Source organism: Haliaeetus leucocephalus, unplaced genomic scaffold (genome assembly GCF_000737465.1).
Source record: "Haliaeetus leucocephalus isolate CR32 unplaced genomic scaffold, Haliaeetus_leucocephalus-4.0 Scaffold933, whole genome shotgun sequence".
Lineage (NCBI taxonomy): Eukaryota > Metazoa > Chordata > Aves > Accipitriformes > Accipitridae > Haliaeetus > Haliaeetus leucocephalus.
The window spans coordinates 4,337,934-4,365,336 of record NW_010973369.1 but is presented as its reverse complement, the minus strand read 5'-3'; the positions used below and the strand labels follow the sequence as shown (position 1 = coordinate 4,365,336).

The 27,403-nt window shown below is 52.3% G+C and overlaps 2 protein-coding genes across 2 annotated transcripts in view; one reads left to right on the top strand and one right to left on the bottom strand.

Annotated features, from left to right (window-relative positions):
• Nucleotides 1–3,600: 3,600 nt before the first annotated feature.
• Nucleotides 3,601–7,941, top strand: ZHX3 (zinc fingers and homeoboxes 3). Its single transcript, XM_010584103.1, has 2 exons — nucleotides 3,601–6,379; nucleotides 7,931–7,941. Exons 1-2 carry the CDS (start codon nucleotides 3,601–3,603, stop codon nucleotides 7,939–7,941), a joined length of 2,790 nt encoding a protein of 929 aa, XP_010582405.1.
• A 6,811-nt stretch (nucleotides 7,942–14,752) lies between these two features.
• Nucleotides 14,753–27,403, bottom strand: part of PLCG1 (phospholipase C, gamma 1) — a 49,742-nt gene continuing 37,091 nt past the window's right edge. Inside the window, exons 14-32 of the mRNA XM_010584101.1 lie at nucleotides 27,108–27,230; nucleotides 26,068–26,169; nucleotides 25,648–25,835; nucleotides 25,147–25,347; nucleotides 24,563–24,682; nucleotides 24,081–24,261; nucleotides 23,660–23,737; nucleotides 23,099–23,202; nucleotides 22,755–22,851; nucleotides 22,557–22,629; nucleotides 21,575–21,732; nucleotides 20,664–20,760; nucleotides 19,990–20,214; nucleotides 19,003–19,151; nucleotides 17,031–17,145; nucleotides 16,665–16,826; nucleotides 16,237–16,325; nucleotides 15,362–15,546; nucleotides 14,753–14,989 (exon numbers count right to left, since the gene is read on the bottom strand). Of these exons, the coding sequence (XP_010582403.1) occupies nucleotides 14,947–14,989; nucleotides 15,362–15,546; nucleotides 16,237–16,325; nucleotides 16,665–16,826; nucleotides 17,031–17,145; nucleotides 19,003–19,151; nucleotides 19,990–20,214; nucleotides 20,664–20,760; nucleotides 21,575–21,732; nucleotides 22,557–22,629; nucleotides 22,755–22,851; nucleotides 23,099–23,202; nucleotides 23,660–23,737; nucleotides 24,081–24,261; nucleotides 24,563–24,682; nucleotides 25,147–25,347; nucleotides 25,648–25,835; nucleotides 26,068–26,169; nucleotides 27,108–27,230 (2,490 nt within the window). The 3' untranslated portion in view covers nucleotides 14,753–14,946. The remainder of the gene's footprint in view (nucleotides 14,990–15,361; nucleotides 15,547–16,236; nucleotides 16,326–16,664; nucleotides 16,827–17,030; nucleotides 17,146–19,002; nucleotides 19,152–19,989; nucleotides 20,215–20,663; nucleotides 20,761–21,574; nucleotides 21,733–22,556; nucleotides 22,630–22,754; nucleotides 22,852–23,098; nucleotides 23,203–23,659; nucleotides 23,738–24,080; nucleotides 24,262–24,562; nucleotides 24,683–25,146; nucleotides 25,348–25,647; nucleotides 25,836–26,067; nucleotides 26,170–27,107; nucleotides 27,231–27,403) is intronic.

The following is a 27,403-nucleotide window of genomic DNA, read 5'->3' as shown; positions in this document are numbered from 1 at the left end:
AAATTGGTTTGACTCTGCTTTAAGTCAGTTTTCCCTCAAATTTCCAACAGCAGTGGCAGGTTTAGGTGGACAGGTCATTTGACCTGCTTACTCTGCTACCTCACTATTAAATTAGCAGGTATAAATTAAATAGGAACCATCAATTTAAGTACAATCCCTTTGTCTTCCTGGCTGCCAGGTAGCTATTCCATTCAGCTAATGTCTCTTTGCTCCAGTTCATCATAAAATAACACACAGGAAATAAAGTTCTTCACACATGGCTGTACAAATTAGTCTGAGACATTCGCAGTGGTGGTATACTGAGCTCTGCTGTAAGGCTGGTTTTTAATTGATTAATTTTTCTGCCATTAATTTACCCTATCCATTAAAACAGCCTCACTTACTTTAATGACGGAGAAATCGGTGAATTATCCATTCTGTTATATATTAGTGGTGTATTAAAGTATTAGTGCATTCCAGAAGGTGAGCAGTGAATAAAACATGCTCCAAACATGCAGTTATGCAACTGTACCATGGAAATGAAATGGACGAACAGTACACTTGATTAATTTTTTTTCCCCACTAAATTGGCACTGTGATTCACTTCCAGCTAAATTTGCAATCTGTGTTCTCAGGTGGCGTTAATATTGGAGCCCCAGCAGGAGAGCTTTGGTGGCTGGGGCCGCTTTGATTGCATTTTTAACGAAAGTTGTTGGAGAGAGCACAGAGCTTGATGCGAATGTGCTGGTAAATGAAATGCAGAGCTTTTAGGTTCTCCATAGGTGGGTCAGGCCATTCACATTTACCCAAAATAATAGTGATGGCGTGCTTGGGAGAGGCACTCCACTAACGTGGCACAATGGGGGTCTTTGTGTGTCTCCGTTGCTCTGTATCAAATTTACTCTGTTGACAGATAAAAATAATCTTTTTGATATCTGGCAACTCCATAAACACTAGGTAAGGTCTGTCTGGGACTAGAGCTGTCTCGGTAATGGAGACTCTGCAACTGGATCTCTTTGGTGGAAATGAAAAAGCTTGCAGAGGGCCCAGCAGTTTCTCCTTGGCCTGTGTTAGAGCTGCAGAATAAAATTAAATAAGAATTCCCTTTTACCGTTTCTTCCCTGACACAAAACTCCTTTCAGCCTTTAAAGCTATATTTTGTAGCCTTCAGGCTGGTCTTATTGTTTTTTTCCTAATTGACTGGACTTGGAAAGGTCATCGTACCCTGCTAGATTGTGTAATATTTAACTTAGCATCAAAAATGAGGATCTTAGGATTGGTGTCAAATGGATGCTGTTCCCCTGTGAATAGCAAAGCCCATTCATAGTCATCCAAGTATTCGAGTTGCTAATGCTAATGAATAACTTTCTGGCCCTCTGCAGAGGGAAAGACTAACCACGAAAAGGTGGGATGAGAGTGGCATAAAGCAGGTATTGAGAGCATGCAACTCGCACTGTCTAAATCCAGATCACAGCTTTAATACCTTTTTATTTATAGATTTTTTTTTTTAAAGTTATAATTTCTAGCTTTTCATGAAGCTTTAGCATAGCAAACAGTCTTTTCTGATGCCAAGTTCAGTGATGACTAACACTATTTACAGGACTGTTTTGTAATCTCAGATCAGCCCACATTAACGGGAAGTTACGTTTTCCCGTCAGTCTTTTAAACGGTGCCTGAGAGTTGCTGAGGCCAGAGTTGGCCATCCGGGCTCTCCTGTTTGGAAAAAATTATGTCAGCTTTCAGAACAATTTTTTTTAAATTTTCTAATGAAGTTAGGGAAGTCAAATTGTACTTCCTCCATTTGATCTTTTGCATTAGGACCTTTCACACTCCTCTGTTCTAAAAGCTACTGACAAAAATAAGCAGAGGAGGTATTGCATAAGCACCACAAAGTCATTTGCCCGATCTGCATTTCTCGGTGCATGAGATCAGCTCAGAATATCTGATATGAGAAAGCTACTGGTGCACAACTGCTGTAGCTGATAGGAGTTACCTCTGTGAGTCATCTGGTAGGATGGTAAGTTGGTTTTTTTTTTTTTTTTTTTTTTTAGTTCAAGTTTTTATGAGTGTTTTTATAAAGCTCCATTGCTGTTACTGTAAATCCGAGGAAGATCTGGCACAGAGTCTTTGTAATATGAATCAGTGCATCCATATGCTTCCAAGTGACCTTGCAATCTGGAAAAATACCATTTTATCCCTGTGTTTAAAAGAAAAAAAGCAGAGTTTCTGTATAAAAGGTTGACAGAGGGGTGAAGGCAGAGATGTTGCTCCCTCAGATGTGCTGCCTTCCCTGTCATCGGGACCGTCACAAGGCAAGTGACTCCTGGTGCCAGCTATAGCAGACAGCTTTACTGCACTCCGGTTGTGATCTCAGGCAAGGAGCATCCGCCGTGCAGATGGCAAAGCTACATCAGGCCAGGAATAAGGTTGTGGCTAATGCTGTGGCCTTCAACAGGCTGGAGTAGATCAGGAACTGCTTTAGCTTCAGAAAAAGAAAAAAAAAAAAAAAAAGGAAAAAGAAAGAAAAGGGGGGAGCAAAAAAAAAAGGAATTTTTTTCATGTGACAGATCTCTGGTCACCCCAAGCCCAGAAAAATGGGCTTGTGTTGCAGAGAAATTGCACTTTCTTAGGAAGTATGCCCAGTACACTGAGTTGTGTGAATGCCAAAAGCTGCAAAGGTGGTGGGAGGGGAAGGCTGGGAGCCAGGAACATGTGTGTGATGCTGCCTTTGAGTTTTGGGGCCTTACCTTCTCTTGCAGCTCCAGCTGAAGACTCAACAGATGCTGTTAAAACAGCATCAAAGTGTGCATGGGGTGGGGAGGCAATCTCACAAATGCTTTGCAGGCTTGCTCTGCAAGGAGGGCTAAAATATATAGACCTGGCTGCAGCCTCCTTGCTCCCTGCAGCAGAGCTCCAGGTGTCTCTGCAGGCAGAGGCCCTTGGCACAGACATGGTGCTTTGAGCTGGTGAGAAGCTTCCTGACAGGATGGTTGGAAAATGCCAATTTTGAAGAAATCAAAACATTCTGTGGGGAACGCGTTGATTTTTCTCAGGTTTTTCTGCTGGAAAGCAGGTGGTTTTCCCAGGGTGACCATGCTTGATATTGCCTCCTGGATGCTGCTGAGCCGGGAGCCTGGGTGCGCAGGGAGCCCAGGCACTGCTCTCCCTGCTGAAACACCGGTGACGGGTCTTGGCAGGGCAGGGTGAGGGGAAATTTCAGTGGTTTTCCTCCTCAAATGAGAATTTGATGTGGGCTGTAAAAGAGGCACGTTTGTGTGTTTGTTTTTGAACAAGTAATTCACAGGTTGTATGTGTGAAAATACAGTAAATCCAAGGTCAGGTTAAATTTTTCCAGCAAAAGAGGCTGAAAATGATTTATCGAGTGAAACAGCTAAATACCAGGACAGTTGTGCTTTGTCTAATGCCAAGAGAACTAACCCCTCCTCCCTCTCCCTTGTCCTCAGGTTCAGTGGCAAATATGAACATTTGTCAATATTTGACAACTCTTTTGGACATCATGAATATGCTGGAATCTAGACCACAGAGCACTTGCAATAGCGCTTTTTAAATTTGAATTTAATGTAAATGAAAGAAAAATAATCATCTGGATCAACTGTAGTGATGGCTAGCAAAAGAAAATCCACAACTCCCTGCATGATACCAGTAAAAACACTGGTGCTTCAGGAGACTGAACTGGACGCTGTAGAAGATGATCGTGAAGGAACGCAACAAGATGCTCCTGCGGAAGGGCCAGCAGCTAGCGATGCTGGTGGCAGTAACAGTAATAATGGAGCTTTGTCTAATGGGCACCGTGGTATTGCTGATAGTGACACTTATATCTGCAAGTCTTGTGACTTTGTATCTCAAGATGTTCATCACTTCTTTGGGCACTTGGACTCTGAGCACTTAGACTTTAGCAAAGACCCTGCCTTTGCATGTGTTGCGTGCAACTTTCTGGCAAATAGCCATGAAGGGCTCTCGCACCACAATGCAGAGTCACACGCTGGTGAAACGAGCTTCATCTGGAGGGTGGCTAAGCAGGACAATCGTACAACTGTGGAGCAAAGTCTCTGTGAGGCCGCCAGCAGCCATGACCTTCCGGGAGAGGTCCCTGAAGAAGGGGTGGATGGCCAGTCTGAAATTATCATTACTAAAACCCCCATCATGAAGATAATGAAAGGTAAACCAGAGGCCAAAAAAATCCACACACTGAAGGAGAATGTGTCCAGTCAACTGGGCGGTGAGTCAGAGGTGAAAGATGGAGAGCATTCATTCCCAAACGGGTCCGTGTCGGTCAGTCAGCCCACTGCAAGTTCGACAAAATCATCTCATATAGTGAATGGCTCCATCATAGGAAACATGCCTGTTCTGCAGGCAGGTGTTGCACAACTTGTGTCACTGCAGCAGCAACCCCCGTTGCATCAGCAGCTACCTACGTCCAAGTCTCTTCCCAAGGTGATGATTCCTCTGAGCAGCATTCCAACGTACAACGCTGCCATGGACTCCAACAGCTTCCTGAAAAACTCTTTCCACAAGTTCCCCTACCCCACCAAAGCTGAGCTGTGCTACTTGACTGTGGTGACGAAGTACCCAGAAGAGCAGCTGAAGATCTGGTTCACTGCCCAGAGGTTGAAGCAAGGCATCAGCTGGTCACCAGAGGAGATCGAAGACGCCAGGAAGAAGATGTTCAACACCGTTATTCAGTCCGTGCCGCAACCCACCATTACAGTTTTGAACACGCCTCTGGTTGCGAATCCTGGGAGCGTCCCCCATCTTATTCAGGCGACTTTACCGGGCCACGTGGTGGGGCAGCCGGAGGGGACGGGGGGGCTGCTGGTCACGCAGCCCATCATGGCAAACGGGTTGAAGGGCACCAGCTCCTCCTTCACCTTGGCGGTGACTTCTGTCCCCAAGCCACAGCCGGCAGCACAGCACAGCACGGTGAGCTCCAGCAACACATCGGGCGTGAAGGTGGTCAACAGCGGCCAGTCGCTGCTCACCGCCTGCCCGGCGATCTCCTCGCAGACCTTCCTGGATCCCAACGTCTACAAAAACAAGAAGTCCCACGAGCAGCTCTCGGCCTTGAAAGGCAGCTTCTGCAGAAATCAGTTCCCTGGCCAGGCCGAAGTCGAGCGGCTGACAAAAATCACGGGCCTTTCCACCAAGGAGATTCGAAAATGGTTCAGTGATAGGAGGTACCACTACAGGAACGTGAGAGGTGGCCGGGCCGTCTTCCCTGGAGACAGCGCTCTCGATTCCCTGCCCGAAATAACCCTCGACGTCTCGCCCAGAGGAGCCGAGCTGAGCCCCGCGGCGGCGGCGGTGGCCGCGCCGGCCCCTCACCACCCACCGCGGCGGCAGTCATGGCACCAGGCGCCCGACTTCACGCCGACCAAGTACAAAGAGCGGGCGCCGGAGCAGCTGAAAGCCCTGGAGAGCAGTTTTGCCCAAAATCCCCTTCCTGCGGAGGAAGAGGTGAACCGCCTGAGGGGGGAAACGAAGATGACGCGGAGGGAGATTGATAGCTGGTTCTCGGAGAGGAGGAAGAAGAAGGTGGCAGAGGAAAATAAGAAAGTGGAGGAGGCAGCTCGGCAGGAGGAGGAGGAGGCGGAAAATGGTGGTGGGGAAGGGGAAGACTCCTCGGATGAGCTGAGGGCCACAAGCGAAAACGGCTCAGTCGACGCCTCCGGCAGCAACCCCAACTCGATGGAGCGGAAAGTGAGTCCCATCAAAATCAACCTGAAGAACCTGCGAGTGACCGAGTCCAACGGCAAAAGCGAGTTACCAGGGGCCGGCACAAACGAGAAAGGGGACGGCAGCTCCAGCCGGCCACCCACCCCTCCGAAAACCAAACTGAACTTTAAAAAAACGGCCCAGCAGCGGCATCTGCTGAAGCAAATGTTTGTGCAGACCCAGCGGCCCACGAACCAGGAGTACGACGCCATCGTTTCCCAGACGGGTCTGCCGCGGGCCGAGGTCATTCGCTGGTTCGGGGACAGCCGGTACGGCTACAAGAACGGGCAGCTGAAGTGGTATGAGAACTACAGGCGGGGGGTTTTCCCCCCGGGGCTGGTGGAGGTCAGCCCCACCGGTCGGGAGGTGCTGGAGGACTACTATGAGAAACACAAGGGGCTGCGGGAGGAGGACCTGCCCGGCCTCTGCGAGCGCTCCCACCTCAGCGCCCAGCAGCTCAAGGTGTGGTTTGCGGTGAAGGCGGAGGAGGAGAGCAGGGGGACCGTCCCCGAGGAGGCCTGCGCCGGCGAGACGGCGGGAAGCCGGAAAGGGCCGTGCGAAGCCGGCTCGGAGGTGTCGGAGAGCAGCGAGTCGTGGGAGCCGGGTGGACAGGAAGGCGGTGCCGGGACCCCCGATGCCCCCGGCCCGCCACCCACCACGCGGCTCGGTAAGACCCCCGCCTCGGGCAGGGCTGGCTCCCCGGGAGGGTTTGGGCGAGCGTGGGGCACTGAGCATTTCCCATTTGGGAAACTGAGGCTTTAGGGAAGGGTTTAGTGTCCGCTCCTGCTGATTGGGATTTATCCAAGGAAGCGGTGAGGAAACCCCAGGGAAGAAGGAGGATGAGGAGGGTCCGGTGAGATGCCGTGAGTGCTGCTGCCTGCCCATGCCTGCCTGCCTTGGTCACTGGATGCTGGCTCCGCTCTGAAGCCAAATCCTGGCTTTGCTTTAAGCCTAAGTAAAACCAGCAGGAGTGTCCGGTCCCTTTATCTGCCCCGGGGGGAAGGTGGCCCTTGGGTTTATTTATGAAGGGGACTGGTATTTGGGAAGGAGGGGGCCTGGCTGCTGTCCCCCATGCCACAGGCTCCTTCCATGCCTCCCCCTGGCCTCAAGCAGCAGATGTAACCTGTGCCTGCCTGCGCAGGCAAGAGCTTCCTCCCTTCCCTCTCCCACCACCAGCTCTCCAGATGTCAGCACCCGTCTTTGGTGTGGGGCAAGGCTTCGGTGTTTAAGATGGAGGCTGCAGAGAGGGAGAGGACATGGAGGGTTGTTTACAGCTGCTGGCCCTACCCCTCCTCCAGGACTCACTTCCGAAAGGCATGTGCGTGTGTGTGCACGTGTGTGTGGAGGAGAGGAGAGGTGGTTTCCAAGCCCTCCGTGGGCTCTTCAGAAGTGCAGCTGGGGGCTGTTTCCTCCCTGGCTGGGTTCCCACCAGATGGGGATGGCCGAGCGCTTGCCCTGTCCCGCCGCGGGCTGCACAGCCCCTCGCCTGCTCCATGCACGCAGTCCCTTGCTGGCGTGCTGGGCAGCTGGGATCTTCTCCAGCCCCGCTGCCTTGCTTTGGAGCCTCCCACACACTTCTGCCATGGCTGCAGGCCTTAAAAAACAAAACCAAAAAAAAATTTTAAAAAATCCACTAAAATTCATTGCTTGCTTGCCCTGTCTAATGCAGAGGAGATGGAGCATGGGTTTAAATGGGGCCCTGCCCTTCTTGCAGCTGAGAGGTCTGGATGTGTGCTGCCCTGTGCACCTTGTTGGGGAGCAGCTGCGGCTGCAGGAGTGGGCTGGGGAGGCATTGCAGCGGGAACAGTTTGGGGAAGGGTGGTGGGCCAGCTTTTGTGCCTCTGCCAGGGCAATGGCAGTGTCCCTGCTAGCACCCTCTGAGCGGGGCTTTATGCCACCCAGAGCGAGGTGGTCCCGTCACCCCTCGTGGCACAGAGGCAGAATGTGCCCAGTGAGGATGCACAGCTTCAGACTGCCGCGGGCTGCGTCCCACCTTAGCCCTGCTACTGGCCAAAGCCCAGCTCCACTCCTGTGAGGATTTTTAGATTTCCTGGCCCCTCTGAATGAGGCTGGCCTTTCTCCACAGCTGACTCCAAGGCTCCCAATTTTGCCAATCCCGAGGCACTCCCACACCCCTTCCTCCCCACCCAGCACCCCACCTGGGTTACAGGCCCCTGCAGCAAGCCAGAGCATCTCTGACGCCTGTGTTCTTTTTCAGAAACAGACTGAACTCAAACCACCAGCCTTGGAGGATCTGCTCTTATCCTTGAGAAGAAATTTTTGGTCTTTAAAAACCCATGGGCCGGCCTGATGCAAACCTCAGGAGCAGCACATGGTGATAAAGCACTGCCATAAATGAGACCTTTGAGCACAGCACATGAGAGAGCGCGCGTGCAAAAACTGGGCACTTACTTAGTGCAGAGCTCTCAGTGGCCCAGCCGAGGAGATGGCTGAGAGCTGGCGGAGGCGGAGGCTCAGCTCGCACCCAGGAAATAGGATGCTCTTGTTTGCTTTCCAGTGGACAGACTTTCAGATTTCATATTCATATACCGATGCCTACAGCTGCCTATACAAGCATAACAAATCTCAGACATTGTGTAAACAAGGTCATTGCTTAGATATGGACTATCATGGCACAGTACTTTTTTCTTTTTTTTTTTCATCTGTCCGTTAAGGTGTTTGTTCTCTAAAGGTTGGCATGGCTGCATATATCCTCTCCGCTCTTTCTGGTCCTTAAGCCCTGGCAATGAAGGGCTTTGCGGGCACGCAAGTGTGTATGTGTGTGTTAGGAAAGGAAAGGTATTTGAGAAGAAAACTGCCAGTCTTGCATTAAAGTCCGGTGGGAGTTGAGTGAGATTTTCATCCCTACAGATTAGGTTAGATTTAGCATTGCATACTCTCCAGTAAGTAACAGGTTCCCAGACACAGACAACCCGGGAGATGGAGTTTGGTGTCATTTGTCCCTTGCTGGCTAGAATATTTTGCCCTGCGCTCCTGGAGACCAACTGTAGCAGACTATTAAATCTCCAAGTCTCCCTTTAATCACTGAGAACTAGCACATAATAATTTTTCCATACTGACCTGGAATCCTTTTCATTGTTCAGAGAGAACAAGCTGTTCTTCAGAGAACAAACGCAGAGAATATGCAGCATTGCTGTGAGTGGTTCAAGTCATTGTTGTCTCCAAGGGATCAGCGAGGCAGCAGCTCTTCTGCAATCAGGAAGTTTCCCTCTTGCAGCCCTACATGACACATCCTCCTGCAGCAGTGCTGGTAACTTCAAGTGTTTGCTCCAGTCTTTTTTTTTTTCTTTTTTTCCCTTTTTCTCCCCCCCCCCTTTTTTTTTTCTTTCCAGTCCATCTGCAATAGTTCTGCCGCAACAGTAAAATAAATTTTGCAGTTAACCTTCCCGCTTCCCGGTACCTGTACATTTTTAATGTGCCCATGTTGTCTTGGGTGGTTGCTGTGTGATGCAACTACTTAAAGATTTTTTTAATATTCTCTTCTAATAGAAAACAAGGTCTAGAAGGGAAACTCTTGAGCTGAATAGTCCAGCCAAATGCTGTGTCAGACCATTCTGTCACAAACTAATCAAATCCCAGTTCAAAATTGGTTCCATGTCTTGCCTTCACTTTTGCTCTTGGAAGGCTATTCCAGAACTTCACTGCCTTTGAATGGTTAGAAACTTTATTTAAATTTCTAGTTTGAATTAATTCGTGGCCGGTTCATTCCTGGTTTGTTTTGGAGCCAACATTGTCCTTTAACTTAAATAGTTTTTGGTGTTTATCCGCTGATGTATTTATGGAGAGTAGTCATAGCTCCTTATTTTTGCCAAGCTAACTCAGCCAAGCTTTTTCAGTAGAAGGTTTTTATTTAGTGAGAGCTTTTTAATGTGGGAGACTTTATTGTTGGTGGTAAATGATATTTATTAGAAGGGTGGGTAGCAAGCCCCAAAGGATCAGATCCAGAGATTTACAAAAAAATCTGGTTTAAAAACGAAAAAGCTCTTTCAGAACCTCTTCCAAAGATGGTGTCTGATTTCTACCTTTAATTGCCCTTGCTTTTCCAGTTCTTTCTTTGTCTCTTCTTTAAGAGGCTGCCTTGCTCAACTACTAGGAGGGATTTTGTCTGCTCAGTGCTTTGCAAGAGAGAGGGCTTCCTCTCGCCTGGCAGTATGTGCCTACGTGGTGGGTGCCTGCGCCTGAGCTCACGTAGCTCCCCTAGCACATGGTGTAACCCCTGCGGCCAAGCCTGAGCATCTGCTTCAGAAGGAGATGACCTGCGCCCTAAAGAGAGCCGGGGCGACGCGCTCAGATGCAGACACCCTCACTGCAGCCATCTCTTAGCAGTCAGAGGAACCCTCCCCAAAATGCTGCAAGCAGGGGTGGAGTCGACCCCAAGCACCCTGCTGTGACACCAGGCTCCCTAAATGTCTTTTTAGAAGCACTGTTGCTGGTCATGCCGTGGTTGGAGGCATAACTGGCAGCCGTCCCACCTTGGGCTTGTGTCGGCTCAGCCGGGCAGCATCCCTGTGGCTCTCCTCTGGGAGAGCAGGGGCGGCTGCACTGCGAGGACAGCCAGAGCCCCGGTGGTTCACCCTCGCGGGTGCAGTCCTGCACACCCCAAAATGTCACAGGTGATGGGAGAATCTGGGTGGTCCTAGAGCTGGACGTAACAGATCTGGGAGTCATGCAGCCCGAGAGTATAAGTGTATGTACGGTGTTACCTTCAGAGAACAAATACAGGTAGGTCAATTTACTCTCTAGTGTCTATGTACATGCAGGTTTATTTAAGTACACATATATACAGTTCAGATATGCCATTGATTCTTTATTTCATTAAGATGTACATTAAAAATGTACACTTTTACTAACTACTTGCTATATAAATATGTTGGAAGTGTAGTTTGCCCATTCAAGGTGATTTTCTGTGGGATTTTTGGTGTACACTTAAAGGCCTATGGCTAATTGGAAGAGTGATCCCCGCTCCATCTACAGAAATGCTTAAGGACTATGGTATGAACTGGTCCCTTTGAACCATTTTTCCATGCACGAGCTGAAATTTTTTGCACTTGGATTGTATTCGGCCAGTTTTCCAGAAAAATTGAAAAGAGAAGTCTTGTGAGCTGGAGGGAGAATTTCCCGGTGTACACAGAAAAAACAGCCTTGAGGGTTGGAAGCTGCTGAGGTTTTTGAGCTTTGTCTCCGTGCATTCATACAAGCACAGCAGGAGTTTTCTTTCTTTTGGGTCAGAGGAATTTTAAAAAGTGGTTCCGTGCAGACTCCCCTCAGATGCGGCAATGGGGCTGGCAAGCCCCATTGCTTGGGGAGGGTAAGATTTAGAGACAAAAAAAAAAACCCCAAAAAGTAATCAAGTTCCCTTTCTAACTCTTACATTCCTTGTTATCTGCATTTTTTAGTTGACTTGAAATCTCCATGAAAATATAAGCTGAAGATTTTTGAGGGTTTAGCTCTGTGGTCCTCTGTTTCCCTATTGTATCGTTTTTGAAGCTGAGGAGAGGCAGGTGTCATCTCCAAATAGACTCAGGTTTTGGTGCAGGACATTAGAAATGTGTTTGCATCTGAAACTGAAAGGAAAAACTGAGAGGTGGCTTGACAGTCCCAGCAGCAGCTCTTCTGGTGTTAAGAGGAAGTGTCACCACAGTTCTACAGTGTGTGAATATTTATCATCATCTAATCAAAGATGACTTATCTTGACTTGAAAGGAGGGGTGTAAGATAAGAGGTCGTGTAGCCAGCATCAGTAAGGAAGGGGAATTAAATTCTTCACCTCCATCCGCTGTGTATGAGCTTGGGCTTGACAGGCACAGTAGTAACCATCATTTTTAATCCATGTGAATCTTGTTACTTATGTCTCTGAGGCTGCTTAGATTAAGGGCACAATCCAGTTGCTTAATAACCCGAAACCCTGATTTGTGCCATACCTGGCTTGCTCATGTAAAGGGCTGCTGGTCCTCCTCATGCAAGGAGCAGAGTTACTTTATTCATTATCAGCAGGCCCTGCTGTGAGATTTCTAGACGTGGCTCTGTGTTTCATTTGGGTAGCTTTTTTTTCAGCTCCTTAATTAGCATCCTGGAAATCATTCTTTTTTTCATATTTTTTCATATTTTTTTGGCAGAACACTAAACAAACCATGATTTGCAGGCTCCTATTTCGACTTGCCTGAGAGCTGAGCACTGCTGCACATCAGGCCCACAGCCACGGGAGAGGAATGGACACAGGTGCTTGCTTCAATGCATGGCATGCAGGGGTCAGCGTATGCCCACAGGGCTCCAGCTGCAGGTATTAGTGCAGCTGCATGTCCCCTCCCTGCCAGGGGTTTGCATTGATCACCACCAGAAGCCACCAGCAAAAGCAGTAGCTTGGTGGTAGCTGTGATGAGAAATCCTGTAGTCAGCCCACAGCTGAACGCAGAACCTTAAGCTGCCTGGGTGACACTTGCACAGAAGCTGGAGCTGCAAGATACCTGCTTGGTTAATTTTTGCTAGGTGTCCTCTGTCTGTTCAGGAGGAAAAAGAGGATGTAGAAGGCTGGTTTTCCATTTGGGGGTTTTGTCTTGTTGTTGTTTTAAATGAAAAGCAACAATTTTTGGTCAAGGGTAGATGTATTGTATTCTGCTTTCCCTGCAGCCCCTCTCTTAAAGACATTATAGAGGCAACTTGATCAGAAGGTGATGTTTGGAAGCTGGGCCGCTGGGAATCAGAAGAGAAAAATGATTTTCAGCACTTAGGCACAAATTAGAAAGTTAACATGATACTGCACCTTCCTGTCAAGTTGATGATAGTATTTAAAATGCTTATAAACTTCTCTCTCCTGTTGCCCAGATAATTTTGGCTTTGCTCTTTTCAAATCAACCAGTGGCCTGATGTGATTCAGCTCACTGCAGTAACCTCTGTTGTAGTTTCTCAGTTGATCACAAAAGCAGCAGGGTAAGATGAGGCAACACTACAAACGGAGGGGGGGATGAGAAACTTGCAAGCTATACCTTTTTTTTTTTTTTTTCCCCTTTCTTTCAAGTTTAGTTTCTGCTGTATATTTTACTGGCAGTGGTCCCTGCCAGGAATGCTGGATTGGCATTACAAAACTTTAAAGCAGAGCAAAGGAGCTCTGTTACCTAAGCAGTGATTTATGTTATTTTTTTGTTTTGTTTTCTTGTTATTGCCTGTTCCAGTAAAGAGTGCTCTGTTGGCTGATGCTGGCCATATTTTGATGGCACAGTTAAAGCCACTTTTTTCCTGTACTGATGGAGGGTGGTATTAGGAGGACTCTTTCTTACTGGTGCTAGTGAAGGTTGGGCTAGGAATCCATGGCATAGAAAACTTCTTGCTAAAATTGCACTTTCTCTCTGCCCCATCTGGCTCCTGGTGGTGTTATGGGTACGTGGCTGTGATTCCCCTTGCACATACTAACATTGCACTAAAAGAGAGACTTTGGGAACAGCGTGTTGATCACTTTGTTTCTCAGCAGACCACAAAGTCAGCCTAATGGGGGTCTCTTTTTTTTTTTTTTTTTTTTTTTTTTGTTTTTTAGAAATCATGCTGGTGCTGAATGACCTGGAATTTTTGCTTGGATTTATCCAAAGGAAAATGTAATTGTAGCTGCAACGGGACCTTTCATAAGGGTGGCCTTGCAGCTAGGGAGCAGAGCAAGGGCTCTGCTGTGTAAACCGTCTTTGTACCGGGGAGGTGTGGGGGGTTCCAGTGGGGTTATTATTGTGTTTTTTTTAAGACCACAATTTTAGATGGTCACCTTGGCAATCGTGTGAGACAGGAAATAGTTTTTACTTTTGGTAAAGGTTTTAAAGAGAAAAAAAGTGAAGCTGCCTGTGGTTGTGGGCTGTGGCTATTACTAGGGCTAGGGTAGCTTGTACCTGCTATGGACTTTACCTGCTCTTATTCTGAGGGCAAGAACTCCCTGTAGCAACAATGCCACTTCTGAGAAGTGAACGGCAAGTTTCCCTTCCTTTTGTATATGTGGATGTGAGGGTGGGCGAGGGGAAGAGCTTGCTTGTACAGTTTGTTGAAATGAAACCAGACATTTTTGGTTGTTCCTAAATAAAGAGCGTAAAAGACGAATGTGAGTCGACTGGTGATTGCACTGGGGTTAGGGGAAGCCCGTGGTGATGCCCTTACGCCTGGTCCTACCAGTGCGCAACAGCGAGAGCTGCCCCATGCATGGGGATGGCTGTGGCCTGCACCCCAGCTGCTCGGCTGGGAGCGAGGAATGCTCAGTCACAGCCCTTCTGTTTGTTTTAAAAGCACAACAACTTACCCATGGGGTAAGGCCATGTGTGAATGCCCCAGCAGTGCGCCGGAGCCCAGATACCTCCATCCTAAGAGCCCTTCTGCAGCCCCGAGTAACTGCTTGTCCCCAGCCCGGTTCAGAACATCAGGGTCAGCATTGTTTTATCCTTTTGAGTGAACAACATTAAACCTGGTTAGTTTTTTTTCCCCCCAGCAGCTGCAAACTCCCTAAAGCCAGGAGGAAGGAGGGAGCAGTGCAGTCCCCCCACCCCAGGCAGGGCTGCAGGCCAGTTTCCTCCACCCAGCACCAGCCAGACACCGCTGGAGGAGGGCAAACCGCCAGACACCTGAGCCACCACGCATGTAATACTGACACTTTTATTGTCATTTAAAGCTAGAGCGGCCTTGTAAATGTAGAGTTTCACTACTGGACCCATAGGCAGTGGCTATACAGGTAGGTAGATGCGATGCCGCCAGGACAGAGATATGTGCTGCCTTGGTCGCTTAAGTCCCCCCTTGCCCGGTGCGCTGGGAACAGGTACAGCACAGGACGGCTGCAGAGGGCCTCCGGCAGCTGCACAGGAGCGGGATCTCCGGGAATACGGGCAGAGCAGCAGCGGCAGAGGGCTGGTTGGAGTTTGGTGTTTGTTTTGTTTTGTTTTTAAGGTCTCTTTCCTTGCGATTATAGACAGTTTCGTCTCTCAGCTCGGCGGCTGGCAGGCTGTACGCACCGATGTGCTTCGTTAAGGGCTTGGTGGTGAAGGTTGGTGGGTGTTTGGGGTTGGTTAGGGTTTTTTTTTTTTTTTTTTTTTTCCAATTTTTTTTTTTTATTTCTCCACTGGAACACACTTCAGCAGAGAAACTGGAAAAGCTGCCTGAAAGTAGGCCATAGCAGTGCCGTTTCCATAGAAACCAGTTCACAGCGTGCCGTGAGATTCACAAGCACTGGAGGTGCTTTCGCCCGCCGAATGGGCTACAGCCGGTTGTCCCCGTTGACCCGGGTCCTCCGCAGTACCCTGCAGGGGGGCACAGAGAGAGGGGACACAGCTCAGGCTGACCAAGGGATGGTCAAGGGCAATGCACCCGTATCAAAAGCTGCCCCATGGGAGGAAAGCAGGGGCTTAGCACATCTCCCATGCCGGGGAAAAGTGCCACCGGCTGCAGGGTGGCAGTTCCTTGTCCCACCCAACTCCCATAGACCCCAAAGCAGCGACTCCCCCAAGAACTGGCACAACTTTCATACTGAAATTTAGGGCTTCCACACAGGGAACAAGGCTGCAGATCTGCTCTGGGTTAGTGGGAGGCTGCATTTATCTGCCTCCACCAAGGAGACTAAATGCTGGGGGGCGTGTGTCATGCTGGGAAGAGCTCAAAGAGCACTGGCATACCTTCGCTCCCGGCTCTCAAAGTGGTCAGCCAGCTGCTCCTGCGACACACGAAAGTCCTCGAAGGGCTGCTGGTACCGCGACTCGAAGGACCCCTCTCTGCCTCTGCTTGCCAGCAGCTGATTGGAAGCATCCCCTGCTCGTTCCCGTAGGGCTGAAGCACTGAAGAGGTTTATTTCACCATTCTCCTGCTTGGATCAGAAAAAAAAAATACAGTAGTAAACAGCTTAGGATTTTAAAGTGTATGCCTTGTAGTAAAGGCAGTCCCCTTGCAGGGCCCTGGCTGCCCTGTGAGCTGCCACGCAGGGTGTCCAGGGCTCATGGGGTCTCAGCGTTTGCAACACGCAGCTGCTGTGTCTTTAACAACCATCGCTGGCTCCCACCAGCATCATTTTAAATGAAGAAATAAAAGAAACGTTTGTCTCTGAAGGAGCCTTGCCTTCTGCTTATGCCACCATGGATGAGCCAGGCTCTGTGATACTGAGCTATAACTTCCCCGGAGCGCATATGGGAACTGGGATGGAGCAAATCTGCCTCCTTCAGCTTTTGCCGAAGGGATATCCAGGCAAGTCAAATGCAGTCCAGGCAGGACCCTGCCTGAAAGGCCCCGGCTCGCTGCAGGAGGTGAGCCTGGTGCTTCCCATCGTGCCAGCCCTCCATGTATCACACCAGTGCAATGCTGAAAACTTGAGCATCCTGCACACACTCAGGCCAGGCCACAAATGCTGAGCTTCGCTGCACTGACCTGCTAGCAGTGCAGAGCCATGCCGCTGCGAAGGCGAGCAGAGCAGAACAGCGGGCAGCACCAGGCAGGGTTCGCTGCCTGTGCTCCTCAGCCCTGCAGCACAGTCACCTTCTTGTGCATGACCCAGCCTCACCTTGCTCGGGAAAATGTCTATCTTGACGAGCAGGGAAGCCAGCTCCAGGTTCTCGCTGTAGTTGTTCTTCAGGGGTACAGCTCGGAAACCTATGGCAGAAACAGCCCCGGTGTCACTCGCAGCATAGCCAGTGACGTGTCAGTCTCCCAGCACAGAACTCAAGGGGGGCCTTCTCCAACCCCCCCAGGTCCCCCCGAGCAGCAGTTGGCCCTGAGGGATGTTAGTAAAGTGCTGCTTGCTTCCTTTGCCTGGTTGGGGATGTGAACTGGCATGATGTGACCTGTACCAGGAGGGACTGAGCCAGCCTGGGGACTGACAGCGTCCTCCCATGAAACTCAGCGTCTCCCTGGCTTAAGGATGCAATTAGCAAACTGGTGAAGACCACCATGACACACCCCCCCCCCTCCCTGCTTCCCCGAGTGCTTTACCCGTCTTCAAGCCTTTCACCAGGAAGGTGGCCTGAGCCAGGAAGTTCTCATCGCTGAACATGTCCTCCTCGTACACCACGAAGCGGAGGAAGGCAAAGTCAGGGTTGCTGACCTGAAAGTGGAACTGCTTCGGGGTCCAGAGAGGGTTCAGGCCATTGTCCGCTAGTCACAAAACACCACTGTCAATGGGCAGCCCCCCGCCAAGCCCCGCGCCCCCCTGCTGCCCACCAGGGCTGATGCTGAGCTCAGGGGCAGCGTGGGGGCAGCCCCCACTCCAGGGCCAGGCTTTGCTGCAGTGCCCACTGCTCAGGCCATGGTCAGGAGTGGTGGCGCATCCTTCTCCCTTCCCTTCACTAACCCACTCACCCACAATCTCGGTTTTCTGCTTGGCGTTGTCATACTCAGCCCCGGACACCTCCACCTCCACGAAAGGACAAACGATTCCTCTTCCATTTTTGGGAAGGTGCCGGGCCCCCAGGACCTGGGCAGAAGCAGGAGAGACTTGGTAAGAGACAGGAGCAAAGGAAAAACCTTGTTTGCATACTACGACATTTTCTTTCCAAATAAATCACCCTGGCTCTGCTAATTGGAGAGAGAAGAAACACTGACAGCCAGCCCAACCCTGCCTGCCTTGTGGAGAAAAACAGTTCCCACCCCTGGAAGCTGCTATGGTGTTACCAATCACCAATTTGACTTGTAAGCCATAAAAAAAGGCAGCTGAACTGCCCCAGGTTCCTGTCTGCCGCCTGCACAGCCAGGGCTGGGACCACAGCATCCCTCCTCCAGCCTGCCAAGCTAGAGATGGGCTGCCAAGCCAAGCCACCTTCCCCCGCCTGGAGAGCTATGCTGGACACCCCCTTCTTTGCCGAAACTTCTCGGGCCTCCTTCTTTGGGCTTGAGGACGAAAAGGAGCTGCTCTCTGCTGCTGCTCTGCCTCCTTTTCAAAGCACAGTCTGTGCTCAACTCAAATGACAACCTGCTTCCTTGCAGGAGAAAGAAATCTCAGCCTCCTCTTGCCAGTGGCCATATGTCACTCCAGCGTGCTGTCGGCACGCTGCTGTTGCAGGGGAAGGACGCGCTGCCAACGCTGGATCATGTGCTTTGAGTCATGCTGGGCTTGAGACGGCTTCTCCATCCGTGAAAGCTGGCTTTGGTGGGGACATCGGGCAGTTTTGCCAGAGGACAAAAGGCTGAGCCCATCTCTTAAAGGAGACGGTGACAGGCTACAGCACAGTGACTCTTGACACCTGCTGGTTGCAGCTGCATCCCAAGATACAGGAAGAGTTTGGAAAAGAGACAGGGATTTTTAGGGAGACAGTGGATATGCGGTTGATGGTGCAGATGGGACACGATGAGGCGTCCTCCCTGAGCAGGGCAGCGACTCTCTGAGGTGGGATCACTCCAAAACAGAAGGGGCCTCAGAGGAGCTGCAGTTTGTGCATGTTGTCAGAAACCTGTGAGCACCTAAAGGCAGGATTCCCGCTGTCTCCTCCCCAAGGTCTGCTTGAGCTGAAGGGACTTGCAAAGGAAACTGCCGACTGCTCAGCTGCGAGACCACTACGGATGCCTGTACAGGCTAGTGGGACAGCCACTGGTCCAAACATAAGAGCCATCTGGTTTGGCACAACCACAGCCTTCCCATCCCTCCAGGAGCTTTGGCGAGCTGTCCCATACCCCTGCAGAGCCCCTGCTGTGCAGCTCCGTGAGCTGACACAGGAACGGTCCAGCCACAGTCCCGCCACACGGGAAGAAGAAGATTCAACGGGTGTCCACAGTCCATCCTCCGGTACCCCCCACCAGCAGCCCCCCATCCTCTTATCATCACCAGCAGCGCAACACAGAAATGGGCTGAATAGTCCGCTCGGACCTCGAAGGAAGGGGACACAGCAAGGTCAGTAATGTTGAGCCTGGAGCAACCCAGTGACGAGGAGGGGACGAGGCGCGGGTCTTGTGTTACCCCGTTGGGAGCCATCCTGCGCCCGCGCAGTCCCAGCCCAGCTCCGGAGACAGGGATGCCACCTCTGCGGCTCGTGGATGCCACCTGCCGGCACTGGGCCCTGGGCGGGAGGGGTCCCGGGGGGAGCATCCACGGATGCTCCGCTACTCCTCTCCAGGCACCCAGGGAGGTCGGTGGCACTTCCCTCAGCAGCACCCGTGGGTCTCCCCCTTCTGCGAGCGCTCGCCAAGCCTGCGCTGCGGGACAGCTCTTAGGCAGGGGCTGAGGGGTTTGGTGAGGAGCAGCTGCAGACAGAGGCCAGGAACCCGGGAAAACCATTGTATCACCCCAAGCTCGGTATAACCGCGTGGATCTGCCCCCACACTGGGATGAGGTACTGACCTCAATGGAGATGGAGAGCGGCTCAACCCCCCGCAGCGTGCTCTTGTCAAAGGGGTCGAAGATGTCATCTCGCATGTTGGCTGGCTGCAAGACGTACCCACACTGGCCGCTGGACATGAACAAGGCCTGGTTCATCTGCATGGGCTTATCTGGAGAACACAGGCAGGAGATGGAGGGAGGACAGCCTGTGCCCTTTTCACAAGCCACATCACCTGGGTTATCGGTGCCTCGTCTGAAACCCTTTGCAAGGGGACCTGGCCCATCCCTTGGCAATGCCTCATGCGCCATGGCCTCACTGCAGCCTGTGCACGTGCTGGGGCCATGGGGTGACTTTCTCATGCACGATCTGCCCAACTACCCAGTGCTCCATGGGTCACCCCCTTCTTTTCCTCCCTCTCCTTTCAGCTTTCCTTGTGCTGGCTCTAGCATTTGCCAAACTGCCCTGTGAGATGCTTGAATTCACAAAAGGAATGAAAAAGCCAGCAGGAAAAAAGAGGCAGGTAGTTTTCTGGTGGGTTGGTGAGCTGAACAGGCTCACAGCAGGGTTTGGCAAGGGCCAGGGGAAGGGGAAGGCTGGACTGCACAGCAGGAGCAGCAATGGAAGCTGGGGGAGAAGGTGAGCAGAGCAGCAAGCTTGACTCAGAACCTGCAACCAGCCGGTGTCCCAGGGCTGGGGCTGCACTGTCCCATTTGGTATGTCCCCTGCCCTTTCTGCCTGCTGCCAGGTACCTTGGAGGAACTCCCTCCTTCCTCTCCGTTCACAACCTCCTGGCTCATCCAGGGTCAATCTAGCACATCCCCCCTGTGGCAACCACGTGTGTGGACATGAACACGGGGTCCTGCTCCCTGCACCTGGCATGGAGACTGCGGACCCCCTCCTAGACCCCCTGTTTGCCAGGATCGGGTTAGCAGGGCTGCAGGCAGGTTGCTGGGAGGAGGCACAGGGTACCCAGGAGCCTGCCCACCTTCCCTGCCTGCTGCCCTCACCTGGGGTCTGGAAGTTGAGTGCTACCAGCTGGCTGCCGCAGATCCACATGGGCAGGGGGTCGTAGTTGGAGGAGTCGAGACGCTGGCCCTTGGGGTAGATGCGGGAGAGCTGCAGGCGGTTGTACTGCAGGAACTTCTTGCCTTTGATCTTGTTGACGTACTTTTCCGCCTTGGTCTCGGGGAAGGAGGACATATCTCGGTAACAGGCCCTCTCTGTGCCGATCTCTGGGAGGAGACAGCACAGTGTAAGCCAGGAGCACGTTCCTTTTCTAGATGCTTCAACCACCCCAGGCCCCTTCCTAACACCATCCTCTCCTCCCTTGGCTCAGTCACCATCAGGTTGTGTAGCCCTGCTCAGGCATTTGCCAGGTGCCCAACACCAATGGTTGAAAGCGTCGAAACCACTCTTGGTGATCGGGCATGATGCTCCCCAGCCCCACTCCCTCAGCAGCTGCTCTGGATGGTGACAGATCCCAGCAAGAGAGGGATAGGGAAAGGAACTTCCACCCTTTGGAGAAGGACATTTCCAGAGCTCTAATGTAAACTGGTTCCAGCTTGCTTTGGACATCTGCCCTCTGCTGAGATCTAGCCAAAGCAGCACTTCAGGGCACACCGTGGGGCCTCTGACACCACGATGACTGCCTGCGGCAGCCACTAGACCAGCAGATGCTCACTCTCTTCATCGAAGGGCACAGGTCGGCAATAGACCACCAGCTCCGAAAGCTCCAAGGCAATCTTCTTCCTCCTCTCCATCATCTTCCCTTCGGAGAGCTGCCGAGAGAGGGAGAGAGAGTTGTCAGGGCCAGGTGGGAGCTGCAGCGTTGGATAACCCAGCTCACCAACTGTGGTCAACAGCAGTGCTGGCCTGGTGTGGCTGCTCCTGCTCACGCTGTGGGAACCACTAGCAGGTCTGCTGGGTCTGCATGGGGGGACACCACAAAAGTGCCCATGGGAAGGGCCCTTGGTGGGTCCTACCTCCTGCCTGAAGCAGTACTGACACCGGTACCAGTGCAGGGCAGCTGTGGCCTTGTAACTGAGCTTTGCCACCCTCCACGGATGGACATCCCCCAACTCTTGAGGCTGCGACACCCTCCCGATGGACCAAACTTCCCAGATGTCCAGCCTGAACCTCTCAAGCCACAATGTGTGGCCACCACCCCTTGCTATATCATAGAATCATAGAATCATTTAGGTTGGAAAAGACCTTCAAGATCGAGTCCAACCATCATCCATACCCACTAAATCATGTTCTGGAGTACCCCATCCACATGCTTTTTGAATACCTCCAGGGATGGTGACTCAACCACTTCCCTGGGCAGCCTATTCCAATGTCTGACAACCCTCTCAGTAAAGAAATATTTCCTAATATCCAACTTAAATCTCCCTTGCCACAACTTGAGGCCATTTCCTCTCGTCCTAATTGTCAAAGATTACTCTGGTTTTATCATCTTTGTGACTGCTCTGCCAGCTGTCACAGGCTGCCATCTCACCACCCCCCCACCAACCTCCACCTGCTCCTCAGCTCCTGGAAAATCCAGGACTTGGCAAGGAGGTGTCTCCCCTGCCAAGGGCTCTCCAGACTCACCCGTGCATCAGCTGTCTGGGCTGCCTCCCGGATCTTCTTCACCCAGTCCAGCAAGTCCTCATGCGTATCGGCTGCCACATCAAGGGACAAGCGTGACACTGAGGCCATGCTAATGGAGAAGACGAAGAGGCGGTTGTTCTTCCCCTCGGGGCGGATGGCTGTGTGGGGAGAGGGAGCAGAGGGCAAGGTCACAAGCAGACGCTGAGCCAAGTCCTTCACACCACAGAGGGAGGAAAGGAGAGGACAGATACTGAGGGAGTCTCATGGCTGCCCCGGGACTCTTCAGCTGAGAGGAGATGCTCCCACTTCTGGCCATTGCAGGCAGCAGCAGGAGCCCATGAAGCGACAGGCGAGGATGCAGAGTGTATCCTGTGAGGCCTGAGAAGTCTCACGGGGCCTTTGTAATGCCCTCTTCCTCCCACTCCTGCATCTTCTTCTCTCTGTGCCCTGAAGTGCCCAGGGGGGAACAGCCACCAGGAGCACAGTGTCCTCTGGGGAGCACAGGGATGGCAGAGAGCTGCAGACCGGACCCAGCCCAGCCAGCGCCCAGGAGCCCCAGAGCCTGCGGCAGCCTGGCAGGGTGGCTGGACCACACATATGCAAGGCAGGACAAATCCTTACAGAAAAGAAGGAGCCTACAAAATCGGTCTGAGCTCCCTTGCCCGTGGGGCAGCTGCCCTCTGAGAGCAGGTTCAAGGCATGACGGAGCGGCTCCCTGGCATGACCCTGGGTACTCCTCGGCTGTACTCGGGCTGCAGGGACGTGCCTGAGCCCCAAACCTGAGGCATCCTCTGTGCCGGGAGCGGCAGCGGAGCACGTCACCACACGGCAAGCACACACCATAGACTGGTGTTCACTTGCAGCAGGCACAGGGGTGCCTCGAGACAGACAGAGACTGAAGCCCTTTGGCCCAAAAGACCTGCAAACATCACACGACAGGGCTGTAATACCCCCCAGTCCTCCATCCCTCCCTGGCACTCACCGATCTGGCAGGAGGGCACATCCAGGACACCTCCGAGCAGGTCTCCCAGGGGGCTGTTCTCATCCAGCTGCTGCTGGGAATGAAGCACAGGCAGGACGGCGTTGGGCACGGCGCCGGGCAGTGCGGCCGAGCATGGGGGGCTGCGCACATGCGCTCCTCCCCACCAGCCCTGCTTGACCTGCTCAGGCACAAGCTCACCTCCCGCTCCGGCTCCAGGCTGCTGGGACCAGTAATTTCCTCTACGTAGTTGGAAGGGAACCACAGCTGCTTCTTGCCACCATAATCTCCTCTCCACCTGGAAGAGAGGGAAGGGACAGCGTCAGGACCCACCACGGGATCCCAGAGCATCCTGACAGGGGGTCACAGGGGACAGGCAGCTCCTCCATCATCTGCTTTTAGGGCTCACGAGGCTTTGGGGCTGTGTAACTTGTGGGCAATCCCCAAACGGAACGAACCCTAGAGGGGACACACCTTTGTATGAATGGTGACACCAAGGTTTGACTGTGTCCCCAAGGGAAAAAGAAGGCTCAGGACCAACTCACCAGCCTCCTTCCTGTTTCTCCACATTCTGGATGATGGCATTTTTGGTAAAGGTGAGCTCGTCCTCCCGCTGCGCCTTGTAGTCGAACAGGGCTTTGACTGCGCACTGCAATGAGGAGGGGTCCCATGAGGCCGGGCAGCAGATGGTCACACAGACAACAAGCCCATGGGATGAGAGGTCACCTCCCACTGCAGACATGTTTGTTGTGGGGCAGTGAGGCATGTCGTGTGCAGACAGCATCCAACCCTGCTAAAGAGGCTGCCAGACCCTAGTGACCCTTGCAAAACAAATCAAGGCCCCATTTATGCCAAACCAGAGGTCACAAGGCTGGTATGGCCCTGCGCAGGCACTTTCCTTTGGGCCAGAGCCACTGATGGGTTTAGTTTGAAGAGTTCAGAACAAGAGGCAGCCCAGCCTTGGAATCTGCAGGCTCAGCCTGGAGTGTGTCTCCCTGCATGGTCTAGAAACAAGTGTGCAAACTAATACAGCTCTTGGAAAATAAAGACACTTGCTAAACGGTCAGACCCTGCAGGTTGTTTCAAGCCAAGCAGTGAGAGTGTACCTTGAAGGTGGGCATGGGGTTGGCTTCCACGTAGAACCCAGGGTGGCGTCCCTCATAAAGGGCTCCGTAGTCCGGCTCCTGTCGAAGCAAAGGGCCAGTGGTGACAACTGTGGTTTTGCAGGCAACAGGTCCCCTACCTTGGGGGGGTAGGGAGAACACCCCAGGGAAGGCACAAGACCAAAGATGATGCTGCACACAGCAAACAGATGCCCAAGCCCACACTCCCTACTGACCTGGGTCAGAGGGGCAGCAATAAATCTTACTCAAGCCAATAAGCATTTCCAACAGGACATGAAGCCCCAAGAGGTGTGGACTGCGAAACACAGAGATGGCTCACACAACACGACTTCAAGGCACGAGCTCAAAACGGACCTATCCATCATCCTTTGGCTTAGCCCTTCCAATGGCCACCCACACTCACCGCTGTCCCTATCTTCTCCAGCGTCTCCTCGTTGATGGGGTACCTCAGCTTCATCTTGCGGTACAGTGGGTGCTTTTCATAGTAGCTGATCAAATCCACCAGGCTCTCAAACTCAGAGTTGCCGAGCAGCACGGTCTGGCCCTCCTGCTGCACTCGGCAGTGTTTGATCTTCCCTTCCGCCCTGGCAGGTGGAAAGACAGAGAGAAGCTGCTTGGCACCTGGCAAGAGAGGGTCTCTGCCAAAATAAAGAGACCCAAGCAAAAGGTGCTCCTGGGCTGGCTGCCGAGCACAGCCATCTCCCATCATGAGATGGGAGGAGAAGCGGGGTCCTAAAGGCTCTCAGGGGGCTGTAAGGTTTATCCAGGGCCATCCAGGAGTGAGAAGAGCTCTGGGAGGGCTCACGTCCCCTCTCCTGCTCTTTCACACACTGCAGCATCCCAGCTCCACCTCCCGCGCCCACCACCCTTCTCCCAGGGACACACCTGAAGGAGATGGCGTAGGAGCTGGGCTCACTCCTCTTGCGCACCAGGAAGGCTCCGTCGCGTGGCACCCTCATCAGCATGTGCTCAGCTTGGGCCCGGGTGAGGTTGGCGTGGTACCACCTTTCAGGAAAGACATGTCACTGTGCACAGGTCTCTGTGCGTCCAGCTCATCCCACACTTCTGCCATACCACGTGGTTTCCCCTGCAGCCCACAAAAGGCTGCCTGAATCCTCAAAAGGAGGACAGGGAACAGAGATCATCATATATGTAACACTGCAACAGGGCTGTCTTCTTTCTATGGGACAGGCAGGAACACAGCCATTTGGTGACATGCAGCATAGGCGAGGGCATCCCAACCAAGCCCAGTACCTCCTTTCTTTGCACTGAGCTTCCACGACAACCAGCTCCATCAACAACGAAGCTGGCCAGCATGGCTGCTGTGACACAGATAGTCCCACGGGGAGCAAGTGGGGACCAGAGAGCTCCAGCAGGGAAGGAATGACTGCGGAGAGATCTGGGAGGGTTTCCCATGTGGTCCCAGCTGCCCAGTGGACACGGCCCACCCTCCCCAAACACACACTTACTCTTTGCTCTCATGAGCATTGGTCTGCGGCACTGGCTCCGTCAGCCTCATCTCAAACTCGTTGCACCTCAGCGGCACCTCCTGATAGTGGGTGATGAGGTCGTAGAGGCTGTCGAACACCAGGTTGTCCGTCAGGAAGAACTTGGGGCTGCCGGCATCCTGCCGCGAGTGGATCCGGCAGTGCTGCACCTTCCCGTTGCGCCTGCAGAAGAGGGAGGTGGTAAACCAGGGTCACCTGTGGAGATTCTGCACCTGCCTCAGGCACAGCTCCAGCCTGGACATGGCATTCCTGCCCCGCAGGAGACCCATCATGCAAGGGTCCCTAGGGACCTGACCCTTCTGCACTGGCACAGTGAGCTGATGTGATGCTGGGGCACAGAAAAAGGGGAGAAAACTGCTCACAGACCACTGGGGAATGGGACCCCACCACTGAAGAAGGTGTCAGGATGAAGACTACCCCAGGAGCAACCCCGAGCAGCGGGCTGGCGCCTGTGGCCCTCACCAGAAGGAGAGGGTGTAGTCTCCAACGAAGGTCTCGCTCTCTCTGACGAGGAAAGAGCCGTCAGGAGCCCCCGTCTCGATGCAGTACTCTGTCAGAAGCCGCTCTGCGATGTGCCGCCCGTCGCGTCCTGCTCCCAGTTTGCCGTGAAACCACTTCTCCGTGGAGTGGAGCTCGGTGCTGTTGCTCACCTGGCAGGGGGAAAAGCCACCGTCTTACGTTACTGAGGGCAGCTCATGGTGCCGGAGTCTGCTCTGCCCAGGGGTCTTCCAACCAGGACGAGGGAGCTTCTGAAGCAGCTCCCACCCTTCCCACCACAGGATCTCCCCCTGAAGTCAGCTGGCAGTGGAGATGCTCAGCCCCTTGGGCAGTCAAGTCCTTTCTCTAGGGGAACAACTCACCGTCACACAAGGCAGCCCTCACCTCCTTTTGCTCTTCCTCATCCTCGTTTCCTTGATCACTGGTTGTCTCCCCAGAGTAATAGATCTTGCTGCTGGTCAGGACAAAGTAATGTGGGTTCCACTCCTGCAAGGAAACAAATTCTGGGCAAAGAGACCCCTGAGGAAGCACCAAGCTGGCCCACCACCCGTCCCTGGGATCATCTCTTCCTGATCAGCACAAGCAGTGAGGGGTGATCAGGTTTGTGAAGGATAGTCATCAGCAACACTGATTTCAGTGGAGTCGCTGGAGCTTCCAAGACATCCCCCAGATCTGAAGCATGGATTTATAGCAAAAAACCAGCATGTGATAGGTCTTATATACAAAGTGACTGCAGATCACACTGCAAACACCCCAGCATGTATTAAAAGGAGATGACTGAATGAAGAGCAAATCAATGCAAAAAGAAAACACTCTGCATGGATTCAGCACAGGGGCTATCAGAGATGAGGATATCAGAGATGGTTATGTGACTTTACCATTGCACTTTCCTATCTTCCAAAAACCTGCTTCGCTCGCATGTGACTGCCTGACAGATCCTCAGCAAAGCAAAGCAGCTGAAGAAGTGGACTGTGTATAAGTAAATGCACACAGTAAAATGAACGCTCAGAGCTTTACAAAGCAGAATGCTCATTTAGGTGTGTTAAGTGTGTAGGCACTTGGTAGGAGGCAGGCGGGTCTAGAAATGCAGCCCATCACTAGAACTTACTGCAGCAACAGATAACAGGCTATACGGATTACACAAGAGCAGCTGCAGTGCATCAGCCCAGAGCTCCCTCTAGCTCAGCCTTCTGCCTCTAACAAGGGCCAACAGGAGATGCCTAGGGAAAAGCACAGGAGAGAGCCAGCATAAAAACTCCCCCAGCCTTCAGAGACTCCTGAGAAACAGAATAGGCCAACAGCCTCTTAGATCGTTTGCACCACAGCCCTTCCTTCCAGCACCACACAGTGCCTTATGGAGTTACCATGTCATTTATGGAGCCCACAAAGTGGGGCCAGGGTGACAGTGGCAGAGAGAGACGTACATGATTGATGGGGTCTTCCAGGTAGAGGATCCCGTTCTTGATGGAGTTGCTGATGTCATTCTCTGAATACATTACGGATGTGGGTAACTCCTCATAAGCACTGCCCTCTGCCAGCTTCTTGTGCTGTGGGATGAGAGAGCAGGTCAGGCACCTTGAGGGGAGCAGGCACCCAAAAAGCAGCATGGATTTCCTGGTGAACAACCCTAAAACTCTAGGTCTGCTGCAGTGGGTTCCTCAGGACTAAAAGGACCAAGGTAAGACCCACGCCACAGAGATTATCAAATGGCACTACAGTC